This window comes from Podarcis muralis, chromosome Z (assembly GCF_964188315.1).
Source record: "Podarcis muralis chromosome Z, rPodMur119.hap1.1, whole genome shotgun sequence".
Taxonomy (NCBI): Eukaryota; Metazoa; Chordata; class Lepidosauria; order Squamata; family Lacertidae; genus Podarcis; species Podarcis muralis.
The window spans coordinates 20,630,462-20,654,287 of record NC_135673.1 but is presented as its reverse complement, the minus strand read 5'-3'; the positions used below and the strand labels follow the sequence as shown (position 1 = coordinate 20,654,287).

General features: G+C 44.0%; 1 protein-coding gene across 4 annotated transcripts in view; it reads left to right on the top strand.

The window, feature by feature from the left end:
* Positions 1-22,668, top strand: part of OPHN1 (oligophrenin 1) — a 115,000-nt gene extending 92,332 nt beyond the window's left edge. For 2 of the 4 annotated variants that reach the window (XM_077922732.1, XM_077922735.1), the window contains 6 exons: positions 6,786-7,100; positions 15,413-15,539; positions 17,971-18,021; positions 19,066-19,087; positions 20,525-20,577; positions 21,463-22,668. In XM_077922732.1, coding sequence (XP_077778858.1) covers positions 6,786-7,100; positions 15,413-15,539; positions 17,971-18,021; positions 19,066-19,087; positions 20,525-20,557 — 548 coding nt within the window. In that variant the 3' untranslated portion in view covers positions 20,558-20,577; positions 21,463-22,668. The remainder of the gene's footprint in view (positions 1-6,785; positions 7,101-15,412; positions 15,540-17,970; positions 18,022-19,065; positions 19,088-20,524; positions 20,578-21,462) is intronic. The other 2 variants (XM_077922733.1, XM_077922736.1) reach the window with 1 other exon arrangement.
* Positions 22,669-23,826: the final 1,158 nt, after the last annotated feature.

The following is a 23,826-nucleotide window of genomic DNA, read 5'->3' as shown; positions in this document are numbered from 1 at the left end:
CTTTATTTTAGCTGTCCTGAATCTTCCAGCATTCAGTTTCTCCGGATGTCCATGAGTTTGCGTTATGAGAAGAGGGGAACTTCTCTCTACAAACTTCCATCATGCCACCTCTTATGTGCCTTTTCTCTAAAATGAAAAGCCCCAAGTGCTGCAAACTTTTTATTCATAGGGGAGTCGCTTCATCCCATTGATCATTTCAGCTGCCCTTTTCTAAATCAACATCAGCCTTGATCCCCTTAAGTCAATCCCAGCAACGCTTTGGATCCTGGCTGGGAAAACACTGGGAGGTGCCTCTCCCTTGCATCTTGCTGATTCCGAGCTCTCAGTTAAGTGTGCTTTGTCTAAGAATCAGTGGCTTAGCAGATCCAGAGGTGCAAAGTGATTCCATTCAGTAAATGGGTCCAAAGTGCCATGATGGCTTGTTAAAAAGCACTGCGACTTCGTGCCACAGAGTGCGTCATGCAGAAACGATGGCTGGTGCTTCTGCTAAATCACTGATCAGTTTGCCACCCGGAGGGCAAACCACTGTGAGAGCCTAATTGGTCGGCAACCCAGGGAGATTCAGAGCAATAGAATGAGTCATATCCTGAAAAAGCACCAGTGGCCGCCCTCTTGTCACAGATGGATGTGCACTTTGGGTCCCCCTCCCACTTTTTTACATCATATGAAAGGTTTTGGAGGATCTTGGCAAGGCCTTATCTCCCCACCAGAGTACTCCTATTATCTGCCAATTTTGCAAAGTGTATTGGTGGGGACGGATAAGGCGAGCTCATCTTTTCTTCTCCCTTTTCTGAATTTTCTTTTTAAATTTGGTGCACCATCGTGCCTGTTAAGGGAGCACTGGTTAATTCTTCTCCTTGTTATGTATTCAGTTGATCACCCCACCCTTCCTCCCAGAAGGGGAGCACAGTCCAGCAAAACATCAACAGCAGCAATAAGTGCATTTTAAAAACAGTTGCAGGCATTCCAAAAAACAATCACGTTCCATCAAGCCAGCAAGCAGCTCCAGGGTTTGCCAGGACACTGGTGCAGCCTGCTGACCTCTGTCCCACAAAATGTCATCGGCTGATCCCTTTTAGAACAAGGAGTCCCCATAACCTGCTGTCACCAAGCCCAAGTACATGCACATGAAATGACTGCATATTCTTACCCTTCTTTGGCCCTACCTCCCTTTTATGGTCCCCGCCTCCTCTGTTCCCTTTTTCCTATCTTTTTTTCCCCAGGCTGGAATTCTCTCAGGACAGGGACCTTGCCCTCTGATATATTATGGACTGCTTTGTGTAGGATCCAGGAGAGGTAAAAGAAAGTCCTCCCTCAAGCAGCATGGAGTTGGAACTATGGAACTCGCTGCCACAGGAGGTAGTGATGGCCACCAACTTGGATGGCTTTAAAAGAGGATTGGGCAAATTCATAGAGGAGGAGAGGGCTATTGATGGCTACTAGCCACATTAACTATCCTCCACCCTCCACAGTTTTTGCATGGACCTTTCTGCTTTCTCTTATCATTTCATAGCCAAGTGTGATTCATGTGCACTGTCGTTTTCACTAATCAGAAGTCAGCCCCGAACCCAACCATGGTTTGCAAACCAAACCATGGTTACAAAGTGTGGGTTAACACTCATAAATTTGGTTAACTGAAACACCAGTGAACATGAAATGTTGGTTGTTATACTTGGTCCCAAAACTGCATTATACTGGGTCAGGACATTGGCTCATGTTGTTCAGTATTTTTTTACGATGATCTGCAGCAATGGCTCTCCATGACTTCAGGCAGGAGACTTCCCCAGCCCTACCTGGGAATGCCAGTGGGGATTGAACCCTAGAACATTCCACTTGCAAATCAGATGCTCTTCCATTGAGTGGTGGCAGGCCTTGGGTGGTGATGGCTACTCAAGCATGACATCTTAGCCTTCAATCACAGAGTCCTGTGAATGTGGCAACAAAACTCCATTTGAGTTTTGCCATATGTTAAGAGGGGCCCAGCAGAAGGACCAATGTGGATGTTTGTGGAAACATCATCTATCTCAAAAAATAAAATAAAAATTTGATGGTACAATGGCAGTGTTGCACCACATAGCTGAAGGCCAAGAACTAAAACGAGTAGGCAAAAATTACGTTATTGGAAAGGTTGATGAAGCACTTGGAGAATTCATTATTGCAGTTACTCGCTATTTGAATGTGTATTAACAAAAGGCTCTTATTAGCCACACAGTCAACAAAATTCTCATGGACTTCAGGTGGAGGAATAAAATCTTGCACATAGAAACCTAGCTTCATGGAGAAGCTTTCTGGTTGAACACTCTTTTACAATAACACTGGCTTTCCGCACGTAGGAATTTTTGCAAGCAGTTTGAAGTTATTTAGTCCAGGATGGACTGTCCCGTGCAGTTTTGCTGAAGGAGTACATCTATTCCTTCATTGTCCAGCTTCCTATCCTATCTCCATGTAGTAATGACCGAGCATATGTATATTTATATGTTTTCTTTTCCTAAGAAAAGCCAAAGCTGTGATAAGCACATAAGAAAGGCCTGCTGGATCAGACCAATAACCCGGTGGCCAACCAAGAGAAACCCACAAGCAAGACGTGAGCACAAGAGCCCTCTCTCCTCCTCCTCCTCCTGCTGCTGCTGCTGCTGCTGCTTCCAGCAACTGCTGTTCAGAAGCATTGCTACCTCCAACCATGGAGGCAGAGCATAGCCCCCATCATGGCTAGTAGCCATCGATAGCCCTTTCCTCTGTGAATTTATCCAGTCCCCTTTTAAAGCCATTTAGCTTGGTTGCCATTGCTGCCTCTTGTCGGAGTGAGTTTTCCATACTTCTGTGGGAGTGAGTTCCATACTATAACTATGCTCTGCATGCAGACGTACTTCTTTCTTCTCTGCCCCTTCTCTGCTTTGTTGGATGCCCACGAGTTCCAGTGTGATATAACCATGGCCCAAACTACATAGAATTGTGCAGCTGTCACTTAACTTGCATCTCCTCCAGTGTTTCCCTAGTAACATTTAGCTAAAGATTATGTGTTATATGATGTCTTGGCACTCCAGTTCCCAAACTCGCTGCTCCCATTTCATAGACTGCTGGTTGCATTTTTGCTAAGCATTACCAGGGACACACTGTATGTAGCAGGACAGAACTTGGTGACAGCCATTAATTCCTCCTGAAATGCAATCTCTGAGCCATGGTGAAGGCACCAAGTTTTATTCCCATGGAGCACACTTCATAAATAACTGAAGATTGTCAGCTGCGTAACTGAGACATGATCTCCACATTGGAGAAAATCAGGCCCGACCAGGCTGAAACTTAACGCCACCTGTGAATTAAGGAGAAGAATCACATTGAAGGCTAGCAATAGTGCTAGGAGCTTCTACGTGGAATGTTATAAGAACAGCCTGCTGAGTCAGTCCAGTGTCCCATCTAGTCCAACATCCTGTTCTCACAGGGGCCAACCAAGTGCCTGTGGGAAACCTGCAAATATCATTCAAGCACATGACAAACTCCCCTCCTGCAATTTCCAGCAACTGGGATTCAGAAGAATTACTGCCTCTGACTACAGAGGCAGAGCATAGTCATTACGGCTAATAGCAATTAATAACTTTCTCCTTCTCCACAATTTGCCCAGTCCACTTTTTAAAGCCATCTAGGTTGGTGGCCATCACTGCTTCTCTGTGGGAGCCAGTTCCATAGTATCACCATGCATTATTCTTCCTGAGCCTTCCAACATTCAGCTTTATGAGATCTCCACGAGATCTTGTGTTATGGTGGGGAGAGGGGCTTTTCCTTAACCACTTTCCCCACCCCATGCATTATTGTATAAACTTTTGTCATGTCTCTTCTTAGTCATCTTTTCTCTAAAAGAAAAATTCCTCGGTGCTGTAACATTTCCTCTTAGAGGGTTGCTCCATCCCCTTGTTCACTCCCCCCCTTGTCACTGTGAGCTTGACTTTCTGGACTCAGTTGAGAACGCACGGCCCTGATTCCCGCCAGATGTTTTCTGAAATGGCTTGTGTCTATCTCTTAAGCTTGTTGGTAGGTAGGGCAACTTTTCTTCATCATGTGATGCACTCGAGACCCATGTGCTGCTGGGCCTTTATTTTGGTTTATAAAGCCCTAAACCACTCAGGGACTACATTATGTCAGAGACCCCCTTCCCCCTTGGTGTCTGCCTTTGGTCCCAGTGCTCAGTTGATGATACCTCACTGTCTGTGCCATGTGGTCAATAGAGAGGCCTTCAGGACACTTAGACTATCCTATGTAACAAAAGAAAGCTCACTCTTGTGGTGGAGGGGCTGTGATGCTTTAGGATAACAGTGTTGGAGCTGCCCTGTCATGCAACCATTTGGGGAAGTGGTCTTCCTCGAGGTAGGGGTCATTACCAGTCACCAACTCATATGAACCCTGCCTTAGCTGTGCTCTTCATCAGAAGGGATAATAAGTATCCAGTGTAAACAGCTGCCACCCTTGATTTTGGCTGCAGAACTTGAGGATCACTGAAAAGGGGTCTCTCCTCCTACAAAAGATGGGTGACATAGAAAAATGTGGGACGTAGCGTTGTCTATCCGTTGGATGCGGCACAAGCACACTGTAGAAGGCAAAATGAAAGAGAGACAGATTTGATAAATTGTGTGGCTTCCTTTTGCTGTGGGAAATCTCCCATGCCACCAAGTCATTTCTCCAGGTAGGACTTTGCAAATAAACAGAGACCAAAATCTATAAAGCAAAATGTCCCAGGAGAATGATATTTTATTTCCTCCTAATCCTCCCAAGGTATTTGTGCGGGGGGACGGGACAAGAGATGTACATGGACTGTATCAAGATCATATATAATTTTCCTGAACACTCTTAAGACAAATAACTTTGTATTTTGCTTTATTAAGAGCCTGCACAGTTATTATACATCATAAACCGCCCAGAGTGGCTGGGGAAACTTAGCCAGATGTGTGGGGTATAAATAATAAAATTATTATTATTACATTATGCCTATACATTTATCGGGGACGCGGGTAGCGCTGTGGGTAAAACCTCAGTGCCTAGGGCTTGCCGATCACATGGTCGGCGGTTCGAATCCCCGCGGTGGGGTGAGCTCCTATCTTTCGGTCCCAGCTCCTGCCCACCTAGCAGTTCGAAAGCACCCCCGGGTGCAAGTAGATAAATAGGGACCGCTTACTAGCGGGAAGGTAAACGGCGTTTCCGTGTGTGACTCTGGCTCGCCAGAGCAGCAATGTCACGCTGGCCACGTGACCCGGAAGTGTCTCCAGACAGCGCTGGCCCACGGCCTCTTGAGTGAGATGGGCGCACAACCCTAGAGTCGGACACGACTGGCCCGTACGGGCAGGGGTACCTTTACCTATACATTTATCAGAGATTACCTTCTTAACTTACCACTTAAGGAGACACTTTTCCATTACCTCGACAGTAGTCTCAACCACTTTTTCCATCTTACAGATGCCAGGTCACATAAACATTGGGTATTCCATACATCAGCCCTAGTCTTACTCAGACATAGACAGTGTTCCTTCACACTTCTAGCACTATGTAAATGGTACAGCTATTCCTCCGAGAATTTCAGCCCATCAGATATTGGAAGTGTGTGAAATACATTGTGCTATGTTCATCTATGTAAAATTAAAGGAAATCTTCTTTTTTTTAAAATCATTTTTTAAGGATTCTGTCAGCAGTATTCTAGAGCTCTGTCTCCTTGGTGATTTAAAAAAAAAAAGATTTTAAAGATTTTTTGAAAGGGGAAAGCCAAGAAATAATACCCTTTCACTATCCCAAGCCCATCTCACAACAGAACTAGCAATATAGGCAATAAAAACAGACACTTCCAATTCTAAGCTTTCAGTGCCTATTGAAAAAAATTAAAAAATTGCTCAGTAGCACCTTAGAGACCAACTAAGTTTGTTGTGGGTATAAGCTTTCATGTGCATGCACACTTCTTCAGATTGCATGCATACTTCTTCTGGGTCACAGCATTCCTAGCAAAACATAACGTGTGATAAAATAAATAATGCAGTAAAGGGACCCAAATGGATTTCTTGAAGGCCGAAGCTTGTTTACACATCATGGGAACACAAAGTTCCAAGACAATGTTCTCTGTTACACTTTGTTCTTGCCCGTATGAATTTCTGGTGGAATCAATTAAATGAGTTTAGCATTCTAATTAAGATACATAATATATATTTGTCTTTCGCCTGTTGTGGAATTTATTGCTCTTGTATTGTAATCCTGAAAAACAACAGACACACAATGTGAATAGAGCACAGTGACACTCAACATAGGAAGCTACCCTATACTGAGTCAGGTCATTGGGTGCACCTCAGTCAGTGTTGTCTACACTGACTGGCAGCACCACCTTTGGGTTTCAGTTGGTGGTGGGATGTGTCTCTCCCAGCCTACCTTGGAGATGCCACTTGGGACGCAACCTGTGGCCTTTTGCATTTGAAGTAGGTGCTCTGCCACTGGACTACAGCTCATCCACTAAAAATAAAGTAATAGTCCAGTCTTCATGGTTCTGAGTCAAGGGCTGATTTGCATAGTCAGACCAATGGGCCCATCCAGCTTAGCATTGTCTACACTGACTAGCAGCAGCTATCCAGGATTTATGCCCTACCTGGCAGTGCCATTGGGGTTGAAACCTGGGAGCTTCTGCTTGCAAGACGGATGCTCTTCCACTCAGCTATGACCGTTTCCTCAAGAGATCACATGCCGATACATTGCTTTCATCTGTCGAAACAAATCCTTTAAACAAGTTGAATAAATGTGGTTATTGTCTGGGTCCCCTTTAGCAGAGGATGGCTGCTTCCACACCCCCAACGGCACAATGCTTCCTGGCTGCACAGAGGCCCCCAGGCCACTCCAGCGCAGCAGACTGCCGTTGCAGAGGCCAGGGGAGACTGATACCAGGAGGCCCAGCGCAGAAAGCAGGTCGGAGCAGTGTGCAGATGTGGATGTGGGGAGACTGGTCTCCAGGCTCCAGGACAGCGGGCAGAAGCTCCCCAGCAAAGCGGCGAATGGCGTCATGCCTGTGACAGAGTCCCTGAAGGCCTCCACACTGCATGCTAAGAGGCCTGCTCCCAGACTAGGGCCAGGCTGCAAGGAAGGTGAGTCCACGTGTTCTTTGTCACCTGTCGTCTTCTTCCACTGCAGAAGTGAATGTACCTGCCTGATGTCAATAGGAAGGCAGTTCCAGAGTGTAGATGCTTACACACACACACACACACACACACACACACACACACACACACACACAATTATTTCTTACAAATTTGGAACAGGTATTATGCGGCACCTATAGCAGTGTCAATGCCTCCAGTTGAAGTGCTCAAGTGGGCATGCATGAGGTAAGGCAACCTGGCAGGTAGACTGGTCCCACGTTGCTTTGTATCCTAATAGTAACACCTTAAACTTGGCATGGTTGCAAATGGGCAACCAGTGTAGGTCTCTGAGCAGAGGTGCTATAGGCTGATAGGGTCTCACTCAGGCCAACAATTGTGCTGCAGCATTTTGCACTAACTGCAGCTTCTGGATCAGGCGTAAGGGCAAAGCGCTTTTGTTCCAGTGGTATACTCCAGAGCTTAGGGCTATGAAACAAGCTGGGGGATGGCTTGAACGCAAGTGGAGGAAAGATCTGAATGAATGCAACCGAACACTGGTAAGGGCTCATTATCAAGCCTACCTAGTGGCAGTGAAGATAGCGAAGAAGGCATCCTTTGCTGCCTCCATTGCATCCTCATCATGTCATCTGGCAGAGCTTTTCTGGGTTGTACGGGGCCCTTTACAGGCAGCCCCAAAGGAGGTGATAGAACCAATGGTAGCTTGCTGTGATTTGTTTGCGAATTGCTTGTATCCACCAAGACCTTGACTCTGCTGTTATAGCAGATGACTCTCATGGGGTGTCTAGAGCACAGTCTAGTCCTGTTGTGTTGGATGAATCTCAGTTAGTAAGGCTCGAGGATGTGGAAAAGGTGCTTGGATCAGTCAGGGCGACCACTTGCGCTCTAGACCCTTGACCCTCTTGGCTGATAAAAACCAGCAGGGAGGGGACAGCTGTTTGGGCCAGGGAGGTGATCAGTGGCTCTTTACGAGAAGGAGTGGTCCCTGCCTGTTTGAAGGAGGCAAAACCACTCCTTAAGAAAACCTTCCTTGGATTTGGAAAACCTAACTACCGGCCAGTTGCTAATTTCCCTTTCCTGAGCACGTTTCTGGAGCGAGTGGTCGCAGACCAGATCCAGGCACTTTTGGAAGAAACTTATTCTCAGGACTGCAATACCTCAAGGACCGCCTCTTTCCATATGAACCTACCTGGACCCTGAGATCATCTTCTGAGGCCCTTCTTCATGTGCCTCCTCCTTGAGAGGTCCGGAGGGTAACAACACAAGAACAGGGCTTCTCTGCAGTGGCTCCCCGTCTGTGGAATGCTCCCCCCCCCCAGGAGAGCTGCCTTCTGCCTTCATTATACACCTTTAGGCGCCAGGCAAAAACACTCCTTTTTAACCAGGCCTTTGGTTGCTTTGATTGACATCCTATGCCCTTTTAAAATGTGGGGGGTTTTGGGGAGGGGGGTTATTGGGTTGTTTTATTTTGATTATGTGTTTTGTGGCTTTATATTTTTGTTTTATTCTGTGAACCGTCCTGAGACCTCTGGGTATAGGGTGGTATATAAATTCAATAAATAATAATAATAACATTGTGCAGAACTTGCTAACCAGGCTTTTGGGGTTACTGTGACCCAAGTTGCAGCTGCAGATGTTTGTAAGCAACCCGGAGGTGGCTAGACTTAATGGCAATCTCCTGTTATGGAGCTTTACAGGACCTTTTTCCTCCCTGGAGCAGAATTGCAGAAAGTGTTGAGGGCACAATGCCAGTGGCATTTTTAAAAAGAAAAAAAAAAGCCCCCAGTTTGTTGCTTGGCTTGCACACCAGGCTACCAGAGTGAGAGATGAGTGGCACTGAAATATGTTCCTCTTTCTAAGTAACTTTTATTATTTATTCCTGCTTTTTCTGACTACTGCAATCTGTACACAGCAAAGGAACTTTTGCTGTGTTTCCTCTTTACCTCTTGTTGCTGGCTTTTGCATATTTTATTGTCTTAAAATTAATAAAAATGGGTTACATGCCACCCTACTCTCTGAGTGATGAGAGATTCCAGGAGTCCCAGGCGCTTTCTCAGAGTTTCCTTGGAATGTGAGTTAGCGGAAACAGTGATGGATATGCAGTTTTATTTACACATATCTGCCACCTGAGCCTAAGATGGAACGGCTCTCAGCATTAGCACCCCAACAGATCTTTCCTCTCCATTAGTGGCAGCTTTGGATCCAGCACGGAACAAGCAGGTCTATGTTTCTCCAGCTTAGCTCACATAAACTATGCTGGCTTTTGTTCTCTCCTACCTGACAGCTGGTGTGTGTGTGTGTGTGTGTGTGTGTGTGTGTGTGTGTGTGTGTGTAGGAAAGGCTCGCCCATTAGCCTAAAGGGCACCATCCATTAGCCATAGCTCTTGCAGCCCAGCTCATCCTTTTGGGATGCTGAACATAGTGCTTAACTAGCTGGCTACAACTGTTGACCAGACAAAGGTGCTGGTTTGGTGAGCTTGCTCTCATACCCTTCACAGATACAGGAACCCAAGGATTATAAGGAACTCAGGGCATAATGCCAGCTGTCACACCCCCAACATCAAATGGAATTAAACTGTTGTAGCAAGTTACTAGAGGAGCATGTTCTGCAGTTGCAATCAGGGCTTGACAGGTCATGCTGTTTATCATCTCTTACTGAATTCACATGGAATCGAAGTCCCTTCCATCCAGTTTCCGCATTAAGCTAATATTTATTTGAAAATAGGAGAAGTGCAATTGTGTTCTGTTCTGCATATTAGTCCAAGAGGTGCAAATTAGATTAAAAATACAGGCGAAATGAAATGATCTCCTTAGCTGCAAGGTCTGTGAGATTTGGTGTTACAGGTAATTCACGACTCAACATAATTGCACTGTTATAATTATGTTATGTTAATGACACAGTATGGTTTTTTTAAAAAAAAAACTGGTTAGAGCCCACATCACTTTTGTGTTGCCTTACATGGTGGGGGATTGTTGACTTTTTGTGCAAGTGTGTTTTTTTCTGGTAAAAGAAAGAGTTCTCAATGGAGACATGATTATTAGCATTTTTGCTTTCAAGTGGAACAGTGCTTAATAACTTGCACCATATATTTTATTGGTATGTCTTCCTGGGTGGTATACTGAATCCTGATAGCTCCTTCCTTGCAGGGTTTAAAAGACACCTGCCAGGGGTTCTTCAGCTGTGATTTCTGCATTGCAGGGGGTTGCAGTGGATGACCCTGGGAGGTCCATTTCAACTCTACATTCCTATTATTCTATGATACAGTGTGATTTTTCTTTTGATGGAAGGTTAAGAAGCAGGATTGTGGCCTGTATATTACATGTTGTTCTTGCTTGTTAAGAACTGAAGAGGAGCCAAACCACTGTTCCACTATGAACTTTCTCTCTCAAAAGTTCCCAGGTGACATTTTGAGCTGGGACTCCCTTTGACATACGAAGCCTCACACACAGTCTTCTTAAGTTTACTCAGTATTTCTCAAACCTGTGCTGGAAATTCAGCACACTGGTTTGCATTTCATCCTTTTATTTCTAAAATGAGTTGTTTTTTTCCAAGTAAACAAAAATTACACGGTAACAAGCAAGATGCATAGGACAGGACTTAACTATGAATTTAGTTCATAGGGAAAAAAAGAGGAAATCCAAACAATCATGAAGGAAGTATATTAACAGCAATATGGAAAGCCAACAAAGATAGTACGTCCATTTTAAGTTAGGGTTCAAAAATCGATTAGGTATAATTCTAGAAAGTAAGTGGGGCTGATCCCTGTTGTCCAAAACATATTTAACAAATGGAGACCAAGTAACTGAGAAGGTTGTTTTAGATATACAGGATGTAAATGCATCAATGAATAAGAAGCAGCTGCCATTCTTTGCTTCAAAGTATTATTATAGCATAGAAGTAAAGCAGTCTCAAAAGTAAACAAGTGTGATCATAGTTAAGCTTTCCTGATCTTTGCCCTCACTTAAAAATTGACCAAGCAAATAAAGTTTCAGTTAGTTTTGCTTATTCATCTGCTTAATGATTTTTCTACCAATTTACAGCATCCAGACCTCCTGAACTTGCAAAGCAGGATGTGATGAATATGGTGCTGGAAAATCTGGGGTTCATTTAACTGAAATCTTTTTTTGTTTGTTTGTTTGTTTGTTTACAAATCTCAGCTTCAAAAAGTCTTGCAACTTCCAAATCCGGAAGTGAATTATTCAACATCTGCCTTTTCAGTTCTTGTGCTAGGGACAACACCTTAGATTATATACCTGTTTAAAATTTCAAAATGTTCTTCTTGCATTGGATAAATTTTTAATTTCTCTTCTAGTGCAGGTCTCATGCCCTCACCCTTCAGAATGATGGTCAGGAGCAGCTAGGGGTTTTTAAATTTGTTTTGGCAATGTGGAAGTTCTTGGATAACGCCAGCTCCCCTGACTCTGCTGGGGCATAAAAGAGGCAGTGAGATATTTAAAATCCTCAGCACACACTGCCTCTGAGCTGTTGGTGGCAGAAGGGAGAGTGGGGAAGATATTTTAGGCAATCTGCATGTACTGATTTTTCTAATATGCTTAAGGTGTAGAACTACGTGTTTTTAAACAACACACAAACAAAAACCACCACTTTTGGGCTGCATTTGCGCACAGTGCTAATCCAGTGTTTAGTGAAAAGGTAAAGAACCTGTAGCCCTACATTAAAAAAATAATAATTAAAAAATACACTTGCCACTTTCCAGTCCTCAGGTATGATCTTATGAACAAGTCATATGTTTTTGTTAGAAGATCACCAGTTTCACAGAACTCTCAGGTTGATGCCATTTGTCCCCAGAGATTTGTCAGTTTTTAATCTGTCAACAAGGTTTAAAAATTCCGTCTCTTGTCATCACTGTTGGCATCAGTTCCTCAGACTCCCTTCCTGTGAAATTTTGTTCAGGTGCAGGAATGGCCCCTACATCTTCCACACAGAAGACAGATGCAAAGATTGCTTCTGTGCAATCTCCTTTGAGACGTAGCAGCCTGGCGAAGGTCACTGTTATAAACTGATGTCATCTTTAAACCTTGAAGATTGAGGTTGTACCTATTCTCAATCCAGACAGACTGAAGGATGACTTAAAAGTTTGGGGCCATTCCTCTTGCTAGTCAAACCAATCGTATTTAGCATTATCTTGCTGTATTGCTCTCTCCAGGTCACACATGGATTTAGATGAAATCATAATCAGTTTTTTTCCATCTTTCATTTGTTTTGCTTACAAAAGCACATCAGAAGAGTCTGCTGGATCAGGCCAGCAGCCCATTTAGCCCAGGATCCCATTTTCACAGTGGCTAAACAGTTAGTTGCCTGTGGGGAAACCAGCAAGCAGGACCCAAAAGCAAGAGCAACACTGTCCCCTCCAGTTGTGGAGGCAGAGGATAGCCATCCTGGCCATTGCTAGCCCTCTCCTCCTCCATGAATTTGCCTAATCCTCTTTTAAAGCCATCTAAGTTGTTGCCCATCACGGCCTCCCGTGGAAGCGAGTTCCATAGTTTAACTTGCCCTGCATGCACTGCATGTCATTTCTTTTATGTGTCCTGCATCCTCCAAACTTCAGCTTCATTGGGTGTCTATGAGTTCTAGTCTTATGAGGGAGGGAAATAAACTTTCCTCTCTCCACTTTCTCCAGCCCATGCATAACTTCATAAACTTCTATATCATCTCACCTCTCCCTTGCCTTTTCTCCAAACTAAAAAGCCCCAAATGATGCATCCTTTCTTCCTAGGGGAGTCTCTCCACCCCCTTGATCGTTCTGGTTGCACCTTTTCCGAAGCTTTTCCAACTCTACAATTTCCTTTTTGAGGTGAGGTGACCCGAACAATGTAGAGTACTCCAAATGCGGCCACACCATAGATGTTGTATAATGGCATTAGGATAATGCGCCAGCTAATAACATCGGGCCCTCATGATGGGGTGAGCTGTAACTCAAGCCAAATAAATGTTTAATTTCCATTTCTGTAAACGTTCATGAGATTCCTGCATTGCAAGAGTTTGAACTAGACAAGCCTTTGAGTCCCTTCCAGCGCTACAGTTCTGTGATTCTCTGTGTGCTTTGGGACCGTTTTATGTCATCCTTTTGTGTAAGAAATGATGTTTTGTTCGTAAACGAATACCAGTTCACACTGCATCATAAACTAGACATGGGATCTCGTCTCTTTTAAAGCTTGAGGATAAACCACTTCAAGTGTCCGTTTAAGATGTCCCCTTTTGAAGTCTTCCCTTGTTTGTTGAGTTGAGTTCCCTTGTCAGCTGATGAACTGCCTTGTGAAGTTTGACATCCGATTAATCCAATTGAACTTCCATTAAATGTGCAACAGCTTCATAGATATTAGAAAAGCCCAGTTGTTGTTTTTCAAAATGCTGCTGTGCTTAGTGAAGACAATGATTTATTAACCTACTTTAACTTTAGATCTGCCAGTTGGAACAAGGGATGGTCAGTAGACGTTGATAATGAAACAAACTAGTTTTTCATAGAATTGTAGAGTTGGGAGGGATGCTAAGAGTCATTTAGTCCAAACAATGCAGGAATCACAGCTAAAGAATCTTCAACAGAAGAGCATCCAACCTCTGCTTAAAAACCCCCAGTGGGGAGTCTACCACCTTCTGAGGGAGTTTGTTCCACAGCTGAACAGCTCTTACCATAACAAAATACTTTCTGATGACATTCATTATTGTAGTATGAATTCATTGGTACTGATCCTCCCCTCTGGAGCAGCAGAAAACAAGCTGGCTCCATGGGACAACCCTTCAGATATTTGAAAGTGGTTCTCGTATCTCCTCTCAAGTCTCCTCTTCTCCAGGCTAAACATACCCAAATCCTTCAACTGTCCCTCATCAGGCTTGGATTCCAGACCCTTGATCATCTTGGTCATCCTCCTCTGTACACCTTCCAGCTTGTCAAAATCTTTCTTAAATTGTGATGCCCAGAACAGACCCCACGTGGAGTCTGACCAAGGCAGAATAGAGCAATGCAACACTTCCATTGATCTTGGCTTTTTAATCAAGATGTACAGTTTTACCTTGGTTTTCGAACAGCTTAGTTCTTGAACGTTTTGGCTCTTGAGCGCCACAAACCCAGAAGTGACTGTTCCAGTTTGTGAACTATTTTTGGAAGCCGAACGTCCAACGGGGCTTCCACGGCTTCTGATTGGCTGCAGGAGCTTTTGACAGCCAATCAGAAGCCACACTTTGGTTTCTGAATGTTTTGGAAGTCGAATGGACTTCCGGAATGGTTTCCGACTTCCAAGGTACGACTGTACTTTGTGCCAGAGTTTTTCTCATAAGGAGGATGGAGAAGGGGAAGCATTTTCAACAGGATTGTGATGGCATGTAGCCAGTAATTACAAAGAAAGATATTGCATGCCAAATGTTGCAGACTTCATTATGGGTCTTGGCCATCTATGAGTGGGACAATTTGTACAAAACAACACAATAGTTTATAACAGGATTCTGTAATGGTGTTATGCTATTTTGTTTCCTAATTAGAAACTTGCTCAGGTTATTGAAATGAATGCAAACTTGTCCATTATGTAGAGCAGAGCTTTCCAATTTTTTCATGTTGGTGACACACTTTTTAGGCATGCATCATTTTGCAACACTGTAGTTCAGTTTTGCATCATTTGTGACACAATCATTCAGTTTTCCTAGCAAACCGGAGGTTAAGCTAGCCCCTTTCCAGCCCTGGGAAAAGCGTGGGGAGCGTTTGCATGACACACCTACACACTGCAGCCGCCACACTACAGTGTTGTGACACACAGTTTGGAAAGCTCTGGTGTAGAGGCTTAAATGAACCAGTCCATACTTTGAATCTGTACTGTGTTTTGCATTTCCATTCCTAGGACTATTGCCACATCCCAGCTTGGAAACTTGGATGATTCAGCTAAACTCTACAGTAACTTCATTTGTTAATTAATTAATTGATTGATTGACTTCATGAAATTTATATACCGCTTGATTGTAGAAAACCAGAAAGAAAGAAAGAAAGAAAGAAAGAAAGAAAGAAAGAAGCAGTGAGGTTATTAGTAAAAGCAAAACATTTTAAAAAATTAAACCAGTAATAAACTAAAAACACATCCATCTTCTAAATAAGTGGATAGGCTTGTCTGAACAAGAATGCTTTTAGCAGATGCCAAAAAAGAGTACATTGAAGGCTCTTGTCTGATATCAGTAGGCAGGGAGTTCTGAAGTGTGGGTGCCTCCACACTAAAAGATTGATTTCTTACAAATGTGGATTGAGCATCATTATTCCCTTTCATTATTAACAGTGCTTTGTTACTTTCTCACTCAGGTGAATACGAAGGCTTTGCTAAAGCACGATCACCTGGAGAGAAGCCGGTGATAACACGTCCTCCAGTGAGACCCCCGGACCCTCCATGCAAAGCCCCGGCAGCTCATAAGGCAGAGGCTGCCTCTGTGTGAGTATCAAAGCAAGACACATTGAAGGAGATAAATGGCCTGGCAGGATGCTCCAGAAGGCATAGGGGGAGACCCAAAGAGTTTGGCCCGAAAGATGGGCTGATCTGTGGAGGGTGAACAGGGATTTATTTTTTATTAATTTTTAGGAATAACAAAGCAAAAGTATCAAGATATCCTCAGAAACCTTCCTGGTATAAACCTCAGGCTTCCTTTCCTCCTTACTGGTACAGTTGCATCATATTTGCAATTTCAACCACATATGGTTGAGGGCCGGCTTTTTGAAATTGTGCAAGTTGGGTCTTCTTGGGGTTACCTGGAGCATAAAGGGCTTTAAATCTCTCCCCCCTCACTTTGCTAGATGTGGGGTAGCTCCAAGGGTTTGGGTATACACGATTTTCCTGTGCACATGGAACCCTTGGAACTGAACCCCCACATAAATTGTACTGCAAGTCGAGCAGTTAATGTGCATAGCAACTGGCCACTGTGCAAATTCACCTGACCTCATGGAAGAGGGAGTTATGCACATTTTCCAGTCAATATGCATAATCTTTGCATTTGGAGAAAAATGTACATATATTGACTGGATTTTGTACATCCTCCAGTTGCTATGCATAAACTCCCAACAGGCATGTTGATCAGAGAGTGTAGAAATGCACACACTGATTTAGATGTTGGGGATTATGCGTAGTGGTTGGAGAACATACAAAATTCAGTTGATACATTCCCTAAGGCCTTTTGGAGAGTGGGTCTACAGAGCAGGAAATGTGCAAAATTCCCTCTTCCTGGAAGAATTATTTCCATGTTCTTCATGAGGCCTAGTGAATGTGCATGGTGGTTAGTTATGTATATTAACCACTGAACTTACATTCCCCTGAGCATTTCCTAAGTTACCCGTAAATGCAACATAAATTATACTGGGCTCTTGGTTCTTGGATCACCCTATTCTTAGTTTAGTAAGAAAAGCAAACTAAAACCTTTCTCAGAAATAGCTCTGAAAGAAAATTATATATAGACATTATAAGTACATACGTATACAGTTGCCACTCAAGAAAGGTGCAGTGGGTTTGGCAGTTAACCTTGCTGTAACGTGTCCCGGGGGGAGATGTTCCAAAGAGTGAATAATCTGCCATTCCTTGTGGGAGGTTGAGGAATGATGTTGACAGCTGTCTGACTAGCACATCGCCTTCTGCTTCTGCATTTACGCTGCCTCTCTGACTGTAACACAAGTGACATGCTTTGCAAACTGCAAATCAAGGCAAAGATGGTTTGCAAACTGATACCTGTTGTTCCGTTTCAGTCTCTCTGCGTGTCAGTGGTAGACTTGCGAATGCCCTGAGGGTCCTTGGTGTGTGCATTCTGCATGTGTCCTTTGCACATATGTCACATAGCTATAAAGCTAGGCAGCACATTCTTCCTGCCCTACACTCAGGGAGCATGCACACACATCTATTAGGGTTGCCATATGTCCTCTTTTTCCAGGACATTTCCTCTTTTTCATGGGTTGCCTTAGCAATCCATAGTTAAAAGTTGAAGTCTGCAAACATGTCCTCTTTTTTGCTCTTCAAAATATGGCAACCCTAGATCTGTGCCTTGGCATTCCAGATTCTGCACCAAGGAAAACAATTCACCATAAACATGTGTATCAATAGAGCATAATTTTTTTGCTAGTTCTGTGGAGTGTGACTTTGCAGGGGCTTCTACTAACGTCATCCCCAAGGGCCTTTAATCTTATTTGACTACCCAACAAGCTTCCCACACTTCGGCAAGTATCACCCACCCACTTTTCAAGTAGATCTTTGCAGTCATCAGGCTAGAAGCCTGCCCTTATTCAAAAATAATATCAGAAAAACAGGCTTACAACAAGCTGACCTGCACACTCCTCTCCACTTTGTGTGCTCCTATGGACTATGAGAGTGCATCTAAATCCGCCTCTCTTCACTCAAAGGTAATTTTTTGCTAGTTTTCAGGTGAGTCCTTGAAATAATAGCCTTCCTCTCCCAGGATTAGATGAAAGAAGCATTTTTTCTTTAAGGATATGGGAGGGATATTGAAAGCTATTTGATAGTAGAAGGAACTCCTTCAGGAAATGGTAGCTTTTGGAAGTTTTAAAGCAGAATTTGGATGGCCATCAGTCATGGATGCCTTAGTTGAGATTCCTGCATTGCAGGGGGTTGGACTAGATGGCACTTGTGTTCCATTCCAATTCTACAATTCTATGATTCTATTAGTGGCCCCATTGTCTTCCATGTGGAGAGGCCACTCAAGCTCAGTAGTATTAGTGAAGACTGTATTGTCCAACCATGGTTCTTCCCTGACCTTTCCCATTTACCTAACAACTTAACTTGGGTTTGTTTGCCTAAAGATCTGTTGCTTCATCATGCAAAATGAAATGAAATGAAAATGAATGTTCTGTGCTGGTTCCTTTTGCAGGGTGGCCTCCAGGACAAAGTTTTTTGAGACAGCTTCCTTCAGGAGAGGGAGGTAAGGCAGTTCATTCAGACTTGCAATAGGTAACATCCCATCACAGAGTGGTGCAGAGGCAGTGTGGCAGAGTGGTTATAGTGTCGGACTAGGGACCTGGGAGACCAGAGCTCAGAATCCCTACTGCGTCATGAATCTCACTTGGATGACCTTGGACCAGCTGTTGCCTCTCTCAGACTAACCTACCTTTAAATGGGGAGGGGGAGAACCACGTATGCCACCTTGAGTTCCTTGGAGTACAGGTGGGATCTAAGTGAAATAAATAAATAAATAAATAAATAAATGGAACTTGTATAGTATTTTGAGAGCAAGTGTGGTGTAAAGTTTTCTATTCTTAAAGTTGGGAATAGAGTAGTTGCTTTAGAAGAGGGTAATCAGGCATCCGCACAACATGACCAGTCCAATGAAGTTGGTGTTGAAGAATCATTGCTTCAACACTGGTGGTCTTTGCTTCTTCCAGTACACTGGCATTAGTCTGCCTGTCTTCCCAAGTGATACATAAAAATTTCCGCAGTCACAGTTGACAGAATCTTTTGAGGAGTTGGAGATGGCGTTTGTAAGTGCTCCATGTTTCACAAGCATATAGTAAAGTTGGTAGTACAATAGCTTTGTAAACAAGCATTTTGGTTTCCCTGCAAATGTCCCGGTCCTCTAACACTCTGCACTTTGATCAAGATTTTGGCATTGATGTCGGCCCTTGTGGAAAGACAACTGCCCAGGTAGGGAAAGTGATTGAAAGGGAGAAACAAGCTAAGAGGAAGACCTGTTTGGCAAATCCTCTCACCGTGATCAACTCCTGCCCTGAAGCCTATGTCCCCACTGTGAAAGGACGTGTGGATCCAGTATTTGCCTCCACAGTCACTTACAGACTCACTGCTAAGACTGTGTTCATGGAAGACAATCTTACTCAGCTACGAGTGATTGCTAAAGAAGAAGCGTAAAGATTAGTGTGTCAGAATAGGGCTTGGGAGACACCAGAGTTTGAATCCCCCACTTGGCCATGAAACTCATTTGGGTGACTCTGAGCCAATCATTCACTTTCAGGGTTGCTGTGAAGAACAAATGGGTAAGTGAGACCCTATGTACATCACCTTGCACTCCTTCAGGAAAGATGGGATATAATTGTAATAAATAAGAATAAATTATGCAAGAAACAGCTTAAGGCAAGTTAGAATCACAGAATTAAAGTGGGTCCTAGTAATAGACACCTCAAGAGCCCGAGAGTCTGTTGGTGCCAAGCACAGCAGATGTTGGGGTTGCTTCAGGGTTCCATGTTCTGCCTTGCCAGACGGAGCAGCTGCCACGATGAGGTAGCACATACTCTGATTTAGGCGGCATCCACACAGCAGTTTATTCCATTTTCACGACTCTTCGCTAACTGTTAATTTCCACATTACTGTGCTGTGCTTGAGCTTTTGCACAGCACAAAGGCCACTTATTTATAACAAACATTGGAATGCTGCTTTGTCATAAATAAGCAGTATACAGCAATAAAAACATAAGTTTTTTTTTTTTTAAGTTAGAAACAGAGAACAGTTAATCACAGTGGAAGGATACATTCTTGCTGGCCCACAGAACATAAACGTTTTTGGCAGCTGTTTAAACGTTGGCACAGAAGGTGCCCACTGAATTTCCAGTAGCAGAGAGTTCCAGAGGACTTGGCCGATGATACTAAAGGCTCGGTTTCTCATAGTCGTGAAATGGGCCTCACCAATTCAGGAAATAAGCAGTCATGCTGCTGCAGACAGTCTCAGTGACTGAGCTGGGATATTATAACGGTTCAGGCACTCTGTGAGGGCATACCCTGGACTTCTGAAAATATAGCAGAATTAGCAAGTGTTAGTGATCATTCCCATGTTATTTGCACACTTATTTTTCCTGGAAGCAAATAATGTGGAAATGAGCATTAAACTTTTGCTATATTCTGCTATATTTTATGTCCTGCGAAAGCTCCAGTATAATGCAGAAATTAACACTTAGCGATGTAGTAATGAAAACTACAAAATAAACCACTGTGTGGATGCAGCCTTAAAGTCACCAATGGTGCAACGGTGCCACTCTGCTATCCTATCTTCACTGTGCTGTTCTAACTTTCTTTTGCACCAGCTGATGGGATTTAGTTCTGTCTCCTTCACTTGCCCTGCCTCCTAGCTGGCCTTACCCAAGGTTTAGGGTTACATTGTGAGTGAACAAGTTTTAGTTTATTTATTTGCTTGAGAGTCAGCGGTTGTGTAGGGGTTAGAGTGTCGGACTGGGACCTGGGAGACAAGGGTTCGAATTCCTGCTCAGTCGTGAAGCTCACTGGGTGACCTTGGGGGCTGGTCACTATATATCTCTTAGCCTAACCTACCTCACAGGGTTGTTCTGTGGATAAATTGGGGAAAAGGAGAACTATGCATGCCATCTGGAGCACCTCGTGTAGAAAAGGTGGGATACAAAGGCAAATAATGATTGCTTGCTTGCTTGCTTACTCACTCACTCACTTCCATGCTTCCCTTTGCAGCTCTTCATCACCACAAGGCAGACTCCCCAGTGATGAGACCTGAAGGATTAATGGTAAGCTGGGGGGGGGGGGTGTTAGAAAAAGCCAGCAATTGTTCTGTGGAATCCTGAGTTCTAGGGGTGTTTGTAGGTATGGTGATTCCCTCTCAGCTGCGCCCTGAAGTGGTACAGTCCCAGCATGCCCACATCGGGGGGTGGGGTGCAGCAATCCTTTTGAGTCCATGTGCACCACAGGCATCCAGGGAGACTCTCCCGGCACCATTACTGCAGTGCCACCTTCAGATGCCAGGTGAAAACATTCCTTTTTAACCAGGTCTCTGGCTTTTATTGGTCTAGGGCCTTTTAAGAGTGGGTTTGATTTTTCGATTTTTCTCAGTCCATTCAGACATAGTAGGAGATATGCTCCCCCCGCCCCAATTTTTTATCTATTATGATCTTACCATCGATTATAAACTTAAACGCTATTTCCCATCCTTTCCTGGTTAGGTTCTGATCCAAGTGACAGAATCTTGCAATAATGCCTTCATCCAAATGGGAGAGAAATATTTCTCTCCTGGTTTTAATATATGTTTATATTTGACCTTTTTTATCAGCTGCTTTGAGTTGACAGTGGCTTAAAAAAAAAGAGTGGTGAATAAATTTAATAATATGAAAAATGCTTTCTTCTGGCCTAATTTCAGTGGAGAGAGGGGCAGTGTGTGGGTTTTTTTGCGGGGGGGGGGGGGGGACGACGACCATGGAAGACCTCTTTGAGGCAGGTACTCCCACAGCCAGCACACTGGCAAGCCCCTTGCTGCATTGCATGACATTCTTGGTGGTGTTCATAGATTCCTCAAATTGTAGAGGTGGAAGGGATTCCAATCCCCTGCAGTGCAGAAATCAGTTATATTGTTATGCTTTGATTGATGCAGTTTGTGTTCTCTCCCTGCCCCCCTCTAGACTCGTATGTCTGATCCTGGCTGGTTCCAGAGAGATTTGCCACAGCCCCTCCTCCAGTTCTCCCTCTCCTGGTTCGTGAGTCAGCTCTTATTCCAAGATCTCATCGTTGAAGCATACCGTTCTGAATAGTTTCCTAAGAGAACAAATCCATCTTGCCATCGGTTTCCGAAAGTAGCTCCTTCTTTCCTGCTTCCTCCATGTTTCTACTGTTGCCTATATCCAAGAACACTTGTTTGTTTCCCTTTGGGATGTTTGGGAGAAGTTGGAATGCCATGGCTGGCCAAGGAAGAGAGTTGGTGGGGGGGTGCACGCAAACAGTTTTATCTACCCTGTTCCACATCCCTTTAATGTGGCATGGTGGACCCACACCAAGATTTATGTGCAGGGCTTTGGGGGAGCACCAGCTTTTAGCGCACTGGCTGTCTTAAGACAAATCACTCTGTGCATTATGGGGGACGGGGTGTGGGGAGATGGACACTCCTTTCTAAATCCTTTTGAAGAATGCGAAGACATTTCCAAGTGGGGGTTCTCCCCCACAGCAAAGCACTGAAGAATGAACCTTTTGATTTTCTGCAGTGGATCAGAGAGCAATTTTGGCGGATATGCTGCCTCTGCATCCTCTGCTTGGCCTCTCCAGGTGGAAAGCAGCCCTCTGCCATTGTGCACTGGAAGGAGACAGGACCATCCTGTATGGTTTTCATTCCATCCTGGAGCAGACGAAAGAGCCTATGTTTTTTTTGGGGGGGGGACCCCTTCACCTCCTGCCTGAGGCACTTATACACATGGTGACTTCATCATCAACGTGCCTCTCTAACTCTGGTCAACTGGGGAGGAGGTAGAGGTACTTTCAACATTTCAGCAGAGATGTTCATTTTCCTAGTTCTTGGAATGCACGATGGTTCTCCATCCCATGTCTTGTGTTTCTCAGGAGTGTGGTCAAAAGCACTCCTTCGGATTCTGTGGCTTTGAAGAACTGGCTTCCCATCACAACACACACAGGTTTCTGAGGACCAAAGCACAAAGCATCAAGGCAGACCCAAGCAACACCTTTTTTGTTTGTTTGTTTAAATAATAATCCAAACTCAGTTTATATTGAATGTTAGAATCTTTACCGATTCACATGTCTCCTGTAAAAAATATATAAAAACCACTCTTTGGCTTCGCTTTCTTCCTGAAAACAAAATAAAAACACCCTGGGCATTCAAATATTGCCGACAATTCTGCCTTTTTTCCCAAACACAGACTTTTGTAGGGCTGGAAGGATCTTCAAAATGTGGTTGAAGGTCACAACAGCAAGAAAGCTGTCCGGAGGGTGGCAACATAAGAACGGGCCTTCTCTGCAGTGGCTCCCCATTTGTGGAATGCTCTCCCCAGGGAAGTTTGCCTGGCGCCTTCATTATACAGCTTTCGGCGCCAGGCAAAAACGTTCCTTTTTAACCAGGCTTTTGGTTGATTTGATTGACATCCTATGCCCTTTTAAAATGTGGTTCTTTTTTGGGGGGGGCTGTTATTGGGTTGTTTTTACTTTGATTATATATATTGTGGTTTTATATTTTGATTTTGTTCTGTGAATTGCCCTGAGACTTAGGGCAGTATATTAACTAGCTAACTGCTGTAAATAACTAACTGCGGGCAGAAGAAATTAACATGCAAAGTAGAAAGGTTTCCATCCCAATCCGGTTGCTGCACACAATCTCTGCATGGGTACAATTCAGCTACTTCTCCTTCATCAGCTTTACCAAAGCCTTAAACTAGTAGGAAGCAGGGAGGGGCCTTCTAAGCAGCAGGAACACTTTGTATTCAAGATAGATAGGCAGAACCTTTTACAAACGCGCCGTCCTAAATGGGAAGGGCCAACACCACAGCAGGAACCCCGTTTTGAATTCTCAAGGAACCCTGACAAACCCACCAGTAGCCCATGCTGCCAGCTAGTCAAGGAACACCGGGAACATGAGAGAATATGCTTACGGTATGCATGAAACTGGGTTTTTCGTTTTTCAAGAGAATGTAAGCAGAGCTGCTGTAGAAGTGGAAACAGGATCCAAGGATGTCCGGAGGTTTAGGGTGGGAGGGAGCCTATATCTGCCCTGCAGGGCCAACACTTAATACAGGGTATGGCCCTCCAGGCTCCAAGCAGCACTGACGTCTACAATCCTGCTTTGTAAGCAGAATGCTAAGCTCAGAGGCATAAAGAATTTTTGAGTTTGTTCCTTGTCCATACACACACATGTTTAGTCAGTGGTCAAATCTAAACATGGTGATGCATGGTCATTCTGATGTTCATGCCATCCTCCTACTCAAGACGCTCAGAAGTTTCTGTCCAAGTAACAGCAAGTCTGTTAATATAATTGTAGACAGATCTAG